This window comes from Montipora foliosa, chromosome 2 (assembly GCF_036669935.1).
Source record: "Montipora foliosa isolate CH-2021 chromosome 2, ASM3666993v2, whole genome shotgun sequence".
Lineage (NCBI taxonomy): Eukaryota > Metazoa > Cnidaria > Anthozoa > Scleractinia > Acroporidae > Montipora > Montipora foliosa.
In genome coordinates, this window is record NC_090870.1 from 45,009,255 (window position 1) to 45,018,449 (window position 9,195).

The 9,195-nt window shown below is 39.4% G+C and overlaps 1 protein-coding gene across 1 annotated transcript; it reads right to left on the bottom strand.

Annotated features, from left to right (window-relative positions):
* Nucleotides 1-395: 395 nt before the first annotated feature.
* Nucleotides 396-8,744, bottom strand: LOC137990856 (protein phosphatase 1D-like; the record flags this gene model as incomplete). Its single annotated transcript, XM_068835966.1, has 5 exons — nt 8,453-8,744; nt 5,900-6,250; nt 5,134-5,332; nt 4,049-4,173; nt 396-412 (listed from the first exon to the last, which is right to left on the bottom strand). Coding segments are annotated over exons 1-5 (984 nt in total), but the record flags the coding sequence as incomplete, so codon positions are not given.
* Between the last annotated feature and the right edge of the window lie 451 nt (nt 8,745-9,195).

The following is a 9,195-nucleotide window of genomic DNA, read 5'->3' on the forward strand; positions in this document are numbered from 1 at the left end:
TACCGTAAAGAAGCACGGGAAAAAGAGATTTGCCACGTTTTTTAAATACATATTTTCCCAGAGTTTTCATATCGCAAAGAGTAGTTTTCATTTCAAAATATAAAGATACCCGAGGAATTTTGCTTTGCGTGCAAGCTACAGATTTTCCCTTCTTTTCATTTTGTCACCGGCTTTCGTTTCGGTGATAAGTTGCCGAATACAACGTTGACGATTGCTGTCCCGTTTTTGGTGCAATCCTTGCCGGTTGGTTAGATTCTTTGGTAGACTGGCCTACTACTGAAAGCAATTACGTGAACGAAGGGGCAAAATTCCCAACTTGTGCAGTAGACCGTTCCCAACCCACTTACCTGAATTCACTCTTTCAATGAATTATCCATCTCTTTGCCTTGATCAAACTCGCAGCCACAAGTTTCTGTGAAAGGACAAAATAACGTAGAATAAGTTATTTTTGCGGTATTATAACGTAAGGAATATAATAAGGAGGTATTCTGGAAAGTTTTTTGCCGCAGCCCTACTCTACTGTACAAAGTCGACATAGAAAGTCCTGCTTGTCACCTTGATGTGTGTGTGTGTTTCCCTTGAAGGGACGGAATTCAGTTCTCTCGTGTAAAATGAATCTTATCTTGCTGGCAATAGGAGGTAGTTAAACAATTTGAACAAACGGCCCAGTAACCTAAACTTACGGAGGGAAAAAATGTCAAATTCGTATCTTCGTTGATGAAACTTCCCTATTGCGTTATGATCACTAGAAAATAACTGTTGAAAAAAAAGCGTTATTCAGTAACACTTGGAGATTCTCAGCCAAGAACATTACGCCCAAAAGGTAGCTCCTTTTTCTTAAAATAGCAGCCAAACCGTGGCAGAGGAAAAATTATACCTTGTAAAGGCGTGTAAAGAAAGCTAGAACGGCCAATAGAAAACTTGATGTCCGTTTCTTGCTTAACCTTGTTTGAAGCGGAATGGTAAGTTTCGCGGGAATTTTCCTTCCCCAGTAGACAAAGCCAAACCCCAAGCAGCCGGCCTATTTCGCTCGACGGCCAGATTCGCTCTGACGAAGGGCTAACGCTCGAAACGTCAGCTTTTAGAATCTCTGTACGGTGGCCAATTTACATTATCAACTCCGTTGATAAAACCAAATTTTTGTATACTACTTCCCCACCGACGCAGCACCACAGTTTCTTTAGAAACTACCCCTTCATATAAAATGATAAGGTTTGTAGTATCTTGTTTTTTCAGTTGAAATAATTTAGTTTGCTTATTGTTTTTTTTCCCTACGGTGTTGCTCCGTCATCTGAAAAATGCACTTATCTGAGAAGATTCTGGATATTGAAGTTCAGTTTTCAAGTATCTTGTTTGTTCAGTATAGCAATTAGCAAAAGTATCGCTGACCCCTCATCTGTACAACGCAACAATGCCGAAGCAGGATATTAAAATTAAAAACCACGTAAATGTTACTTTGAAATTTGTGCAAAGTCGCAATGAGCTTTCCCGACTTATCACATGTGTGATTTTTATTGTCAGGAAAAAAATTAGTATTTGTTTAGCCAGGCACCGAATAAAAGGAACCGATTCACGATGGTCATTGAATGTGGCAATTGTTTATGTACGCTTTGCGTAGGAGATATGCAGGGCTAATTATTGAATGCAATGTACTAGGATATCTTTCCGTCTTCTTTGATAAGGAGCTAGGCAGCATGTCTTGTGTGCATTAGACATTTTCTTACGCCTGGAAAAGATTTATTATGGTGAATAATGCAGCAGTCTTTTGATTTTGTTTTATTCTATCAGTCCGCACCCTTACGTCACATAACTTCTTGAACATCCTCTACCAAGGTTGTTGACAAATTTTGCAAAACATATTTTCCTCCAAATTGGGCTCGCAATAGTCCTTTTATCCATTGATGGCGCCTATTGACATGTAGTTACACTTATAAAATCTTTCTTAAAAAATAGACAAATAATTGAAGAACTAGCCCGGGTTACCACGGTTAGCGCAAACCAGCGTTAAATACCAAGAAAACCATAGGTTTTGATAGCTCTTAACCAATAGTTAGCGCTAACTAGGCTTCGAGTAACCGGCCCCTGATTGTTGTACAGTTTGTTTGTAGCAGAACCCCGGGAACAGAGGACTTGTGAGAGTACTGGTTTTCATGCAGCTCTAATAGATCACTGTCCTCATGATCGGCAACCCAAACAATGCAATCTGATGCCCCCGCGTAGCAGAAGCTGATAAGGCAGATATTAAAAGACTAAGTCATTTGATGGTTGAAAATCTTTTACAACTGATAAAAGAATGGAGTAAGCCGAGCCCCTCTTCAGGGACAACCAGTAACCTAAACTTACGGAGGGAAAAAATGTCAAATTCGTATCTTCGTTGATGAAACTTCCCTATTACGTTATGATCACTAGAAAATAACTGTTGAAAAAAAAGCGTTATTCAGTAACACTTGAAGATTCTCAGCCAAGAACATTACGCCCAAAAGGTAGCTCCTTTTTCTTAAAATAGCAGCCAAACCGTGGCAGAGGAAAAATTATACCTTGTAAAGGCGTGTAAAGAAAGCTAGAACGGCCAATAGAAAACTTGATGTCCGTTTCTTGCTTAACCTTGTTTGAAGCGGAATGGTAAGTTTCGCGGGAATTTCCCTTCCCCAGTAGACAAAGCCAAACCCCAAGCAGCCGGCCTATAAAATGATAAGGTTTGTAGTATCTTGTTTTTTCAGTTGAAATAATTTAGTTTGTTTATTGTTTTTTTCCCTACGGTGTTGCTCCGTCATCTGAAAAATGCACTTATCTGAGAAGATTCTGGATATTGAAGTTCAGTTTTCAAGTATCTTGTTTGTTCAGTATAGCAATTAGCAAAAGTATCGCTGACCCCTCATCTGTACAACGCAACAATGCCGAAGCAGGATATTAAAATTAAAAACCACGTAAATGTTACTTTGAAATTTGTGCAAAGTCGCAATGAGCTTTCCCGACTTATCACATGAGTGATTTTTATTGTCAGGAAAAAAATTAGTATTTGTTTAGCCAGGCACCGAATAAAAGGAACCGATTCACGATGGTCATTGAATGTGGCAATTGTTTATGTACGCTTTGCGTAGGAGATATGCAGGGCTAATTATTGAATGCAATGTACTAGGATATCTTTCCGTCTTCTTTGATAAGGAGCTAGGCAGCATGTCTTGTGTGCATTAGACATTTTCTTACGCCTGGAAAAGATTTATTATGGTGAATAATGCAGCAGTCTTTTGATTTTGTTTTATTCTATCAGTCCGCACCCTTACGTCACATAACTTCTTGAACATCCTCTACCAAGGTTGTTGACAAATTTTGCAAAACATATTTTCCTCCAAATTGGGCTCGCAATAGTCCTTTTATCCATTGATGGCGCCTATTGACATGTAGTTACACTTATAAAATCTTTCTTAAAAAATAGACAAATAATTGAAGAACTAGCCCGGGTTACCACGGTTAGCGCAAACCAGCGTTAAATACCAAGAAAACCATAGGTTTTGATAGCTCTTAACCAATAGTTAGCGCTAACTAGGCTTCGAGTAACCGGCCCCTGATTGTTGTACAGTTTGTTTGTAGCAGAACCCCGGGAACAGAGGACTTGTGAGAGTACTGGTTTTCATGCAGCTCTAATAGATCACTGTCCTCATGATCGGCAACCCAAACAATGCAATCTGATGCCCCCGCGTAGCAGAAGCTGATAAGGCAGAGGCAGATATTAAAAGACTAAGTCATTTGATGGTTGAAAATCTTTTACAACTGATAAAAGAATGGAGTAAGCCGAGCCCCTCTTCAGGGACAAGTATTTCACATGATTGTTTCTTTGCTGCACATTCATCAGAACCACATCTTGGGAATTAAGACACCATCAATCTTCTCAGTTATGCAATGGAATTGGCTTCGTAAAGACAAAAATATGACAAAAATGACAAAAACTATAGTTTATTTAATGTGACGAAGTAATGATAGAGAGTTCTTTTTTTCTCACAAGGTGTTTGATAGTCTCATTTATGAATAAGGAGACTGCATTCTCTACCTTTATTGTCGTGTCCAGGTGGAAGATCTTGTTTGGAGGCTTCATCGAATTGTACAAAAATAACAGTTATGTTGTCGGCCCTCAGATCTTTCTCACGCCATCTGGCCAATGCTTCTTTAATCAACCTTTGAGGAAAACAAAAAAATTTGGTTAGAGTATAGAGAAAAAAACAGTTAGGTGGCAAGTTGTTATAATCTGCTCTAATACAGCTTCTTCTATCGATCTGTCAAAGGCAATGGAGAGGTGACCTCGCCAATCGTTGAAAACCCACATGGCAGAGAAAGGCCCGAGACCAATATGTCTGTAAGGGGCCTATGGAGGGCTCGTACTCACCCTGGATATAGATTGATAGAGACAAGAAACGACGACGACGGCCACGAGAAAGTTGTCTAAAAATACTATTTCCCGTTATTGTAATAATTTTGCGATTACTACAAATCACTCGGCATGGAAAGTGTGCGTCAACATTCCAGAAATAAAAGTGGTAAGATCGGCGTCGATAGTGTGAGAGAGAATAAAGCTCACGTCGCCCACATAACTTTAAATTTGGTCAATTCACGTAGTTGTCTGGGCGAGAACGGCATAGAAATGTACATGAATGTTGAAAAACAATGACGTGCAGGACGTGGAGAGCTTTCTTTCCTCAATAGAACTTTCTCATAGCCGTCGTTGTCGTGCTTGCTTAAGCTCCCTAACACCGCCTGCTCCTCTTAGAGCACACACGTAGAGCTTTCCTTTTCAACCTATGCGCACACGCAAAATAGCAAATTTCTCTGCCCCCCTGTATTACTCGACGACTTTTTGTACAAATGAGAATTGATTATCCATGTATCAATATTGATAATCCGTCGAACCTTGTGTAATCCGCACCTTTGCGCGTTCTATCTGTGGGTTTTTTTGTCATATAAATTTTGCACTGCGAAGATATTTGAAACGTTAAAGATAAACCCATTTCTCTGATTAGTTTGATTATCTTTCGCTGTCTTTTTTTCTTCTTCTGCGCCTTTTAAGTGAAAATGTGGAAGTAAAATGGCAAGCAATGCCAGCAATAAGTTCAATACAAAGAAACGATGTTAATTGCATACCTGCCAGACACGTCTCCCAGTTGTGCATCACAGTTATGAATAAATTTAATCACCCCTTTGACTGTCATTACTGCCCACAGTCCATCCGATGCAATAATCAGAAACTTGTCCACTCCTGGAGTTATCTCATAAACCTGGACATCCGGTACCGGGGACACAATAAAGTCATTACTACTTTGTTTGAAACTCCACAGGTCACCTGCGGATACGAGTAAAACAAGTAGTTACACTCTATACCGAGTGAATTTTTGTCATATGGTAAGGTTATATTTGCCCAAGGTTAGGATATTACGATTAATAGCAAAAAGGACAGACAACTACGCAATTGATTGCCTTAATACTCTTTACGCTGAATGTCTTGTTTAAGTCCCGTACAAATCTGGACATTAAAATGCTCCGGAGAGAAAATTTTTTTTCCAGATTCTAGTCTATTCCAGTCCATTTCAATATTAGTTCATTAAAAAAGCAGTAAATTCTTGTCAGTTCATTAAAGGCAACGAGAATTTCGCCAAAAGTCTTGGTTGCCTCAAGTAAAAAAGTGTTTTTTCTAGTGGGATCTTGCTAACTTCAATGAAAACGTCTTATCGACTAGTGCTGGCGAAAAAAAACAATAAATGCGGCTGATTGTTGCTGGGTGCGGCTGTGATTAAGCTCACTAGCCAGGGGCACTCTCCCTACAACATGTGTCCACAAATTTTGATATCAACGCTAGCTTTACAAATTTACTCTCGAGATCGAAAAGTAAATAATTATTCTTATTACAAACCTAGGGCCCTTGATATTGCCAAGAAAGGCACCCACTCCATTTCAGTGCCTCTTCTGGAAGGTCCCTCGTGGCCTTGATGGACTGGCCTTTCCCATGCTACACGTTGCACACGCTTCCGTAACAGGACTTTTCCCCCGAGTGACTCAATCCTGCTCTTTTCCGAAGGAACGTCGGGTTTGTGGTCGGTAGTTAAAGTAACAGCTTCGAGTTTTTCTTCCTTATTTAACCGCCCGAGGGCTGCTCCGGAATCACCAACATGTGCTATATAAAGCTTTCTACCCCTCAATATCACCACAGTCGCAGTAGTCCCGGAAGTACTTGGAAATCCTTCTTTGGTGCGAGGCCACGAATCTATGAATAAAAAGCGGTTACAACAAAAAAAAAATGCAAAAATAGAAGGCAGGACTGGCAAAACTTGCAAAAATAAGGTGTAGAAGAAACATGAGATTACAATTTTCTAACCGCCTGAGTATATTACAATCCTATTTTAAAACTGCATTTATAAATCATTTTTCTAAGCAAAAGATAATTAAGCAACTTAAGCAGATGTTGCAAAGAATAAATCGGCGTGCATGCGCTGTACAGTGCTTCTAACTGCGAGGTACTGTCCTGGTCATTTAGCCATGTGCCAGTTTTCCTTTTGGACGCAATATCAAAAGGGAGGATATCTAAATTGATTCATTTACTGGAACTGCTGACATAACAGTTTATGGAACAGCGTAATTAGATATTGAGCAGCCTGAAAAAAATATCTGCAATCCTGATCAAAATTGATGATACTCTTCTTTTTCTCTATACTTCAACATTGCTTTGGGTAGGGAAGGGTATTGCTGAGCCTTTGTGGTTACGTGCGAAAGGGCGAAACTGGGGAAACGTGTCAACCAATCTCGTCCAGGATTGTAAACGTGAGACAAAATGCACTCATGACAGGGACCATTTCTTCATTTCATGTTATATACCTACACTTCAAACTCATTTCATTAATTTTGTGCTGTAGACTGCTCCACCATGAGCTATCAAGCCATCCCGAGAAAAAGTACGTTGACTACCGTGGGTCCGAGTACCGCCGTTCAAACCTCGAATATTTCTTCAGGCATGATTGCCACAACTGCTTAAGTTGTTTTTATCCTGAAATTATCTTTCGGCCAGAAAATTATTAAGAGCAGTATGTGCTGTGTCTCACAAGCTGCTCTGCTTCAAAAGAAAAAAATGTATTTTGCACGGTTTTTTGTCCATTTCTGTCTTAACAGTTTCATTTTGAGAAGAGTGAAGAGGCTGGTGTTGCTCCAATAACCAGCAAAAATATGAAAAAGTTACAAACAAGTGACAGGTGTCTCCAAAATCTCCGCTCTTTGTTAAGATCCACAGTTACTTACTTTTATGACACAACCAAACGTACTTAAAGTGTTTCTTATCCTAAATGGCTACAAAATGGGTGGAAATTGCCATTTTGAATAATTGGAATTGAATAATTACTGAAGGAGAGACGAAATCGGGGCTCATCAAATTAAAAGAGTAGGAAGTTTTAGCAACGACAACGGCTGCGGCATCGACAACGAGACAAATAAAGATTATTATTGGCTGAAACAGCAACATAATTGAGCTGCACGGGCAGCAAGCACTTCAGTGTATTTTTTTCCTTAGTCCACGAAACAACAAGCTGAAATCACCAACTTTAAGGGCTTTGATACAACATGAGCATGCAACAGTGAATTGTTCATTTGTTGTCTTTATTTTAGAACCATTCCTACAAATCCACTGAGTTCTATAATAATAGTTCGCTCCCACTGTTCAATCTTAGTTATATTTTGAAGTGACGTTTTTAAATTACTGGACGTTTCCGTTGTCGTTGCCAAAGCTCCCTAATATAAGAAACGACGACTGCTAAGGCAATGAAAACGCTGCTTCAAAACTTTACTCTGTCTTAAGTATTTTGCGATTATTCCATTTTATTCACCTGGTAAAATCCTTGCAAAGTGCTAGCGGTATTGAAGTCCTAAAGTTGTATCAGAACTTCAAGTTGCTTTCTTTCATTTTGCGTTTGTTAGGTGTAAGAGATAAATTTGGATTACTTTTGGCCCAACGTAACGAGATCGTTTCAATTTCTATTTCATTTGCAACTGGAATGCAACCCTCTTTGCAATGGAAAAAATTGAGTAAATTTGTTTACAAATAATAGCAGCAAAATGACTCAGTGTATCACAAACAATACCGCAGAACCAAAAACAGTAGCCGTGAAAGTTATTTTTGAGACAATCCCTGGATCTGACTGAACTATCTTCAGATTTAAGATTGCTTTTAAATACAAAGATCCAGGTCTTGTAAGAAGCAGGCGTGGATTTTTTGCCTTAGGATATGCGTTTACTTTCCGTCGAGGGAGTGTTGGAAAGATAGCATCAAACCGCTAATACTTTCGATTTTCTACAGTGTCAACGAAAGCAATAAAGCATATTCCCAAATGACACTCTCGAGATTTACCTCATATTCAACAGTTCACCTAGGAGCTTACAAACACTGTGGAACATTTTGGACATTTTGTGCAAACTAACTCACCAAGTTGCTTCCACATGTCGAGGTGGGTGGCAAGAAAGCCATCCTTTATCGAATTCATTACTAATGTAGCATCATCTGAGTAAAATCCTTTCTGTTTCTTAATATTGGCACATAAAAAATCCTTCGCAAACACAGCAGCTTCTTTTCCTCCGTGGCCGTCGAAAACGGCGAAAAAAGCTTGCTCTGCGTCGAATATGACGCGCATAACGTCTTCCATTTCGTTACGTCCTCCCTGGTGCGCTTGGCCATTACCCGAAAAACGTATCTCAAAACGTTTCGTTTTCTGTGACATTTTGTTTTTCAAGCAGAGCCGCTAGCATAGCCCCCTCTTGTGTTTCCCTGTAAAGCAATCGAAAGAACAATACATAAAATAGAGTGTTTTTCACTTGACGTCATCAAGTTCTAAAATCAAATCAGGTTACTTCCGAATTGACAGGTTATACATATTTGGAATAATATACAATTTCATAACGACGAAAAAAGACCCCTCGAGCGAACGAAGAAAGGAAGAATATTTTCAACCGACGGTTCCAATTTGTTCTCTCGGAAGCAGAGTCAGTAAGCCAAAAACTGCATGCAACGATAATCGCGTTTTAAAAAAAAATTGTCCTGGCAATTCAGGTTGATGTATTCTTACGAGGCTTTAAAACTAGCCTTATACGGAACCAAAATTTCAGAAAAGGAAAAACAGCAATCTGGGGTATAAGCATTCAGCTTGATGGCTTCACATAAACAGGTCCTTT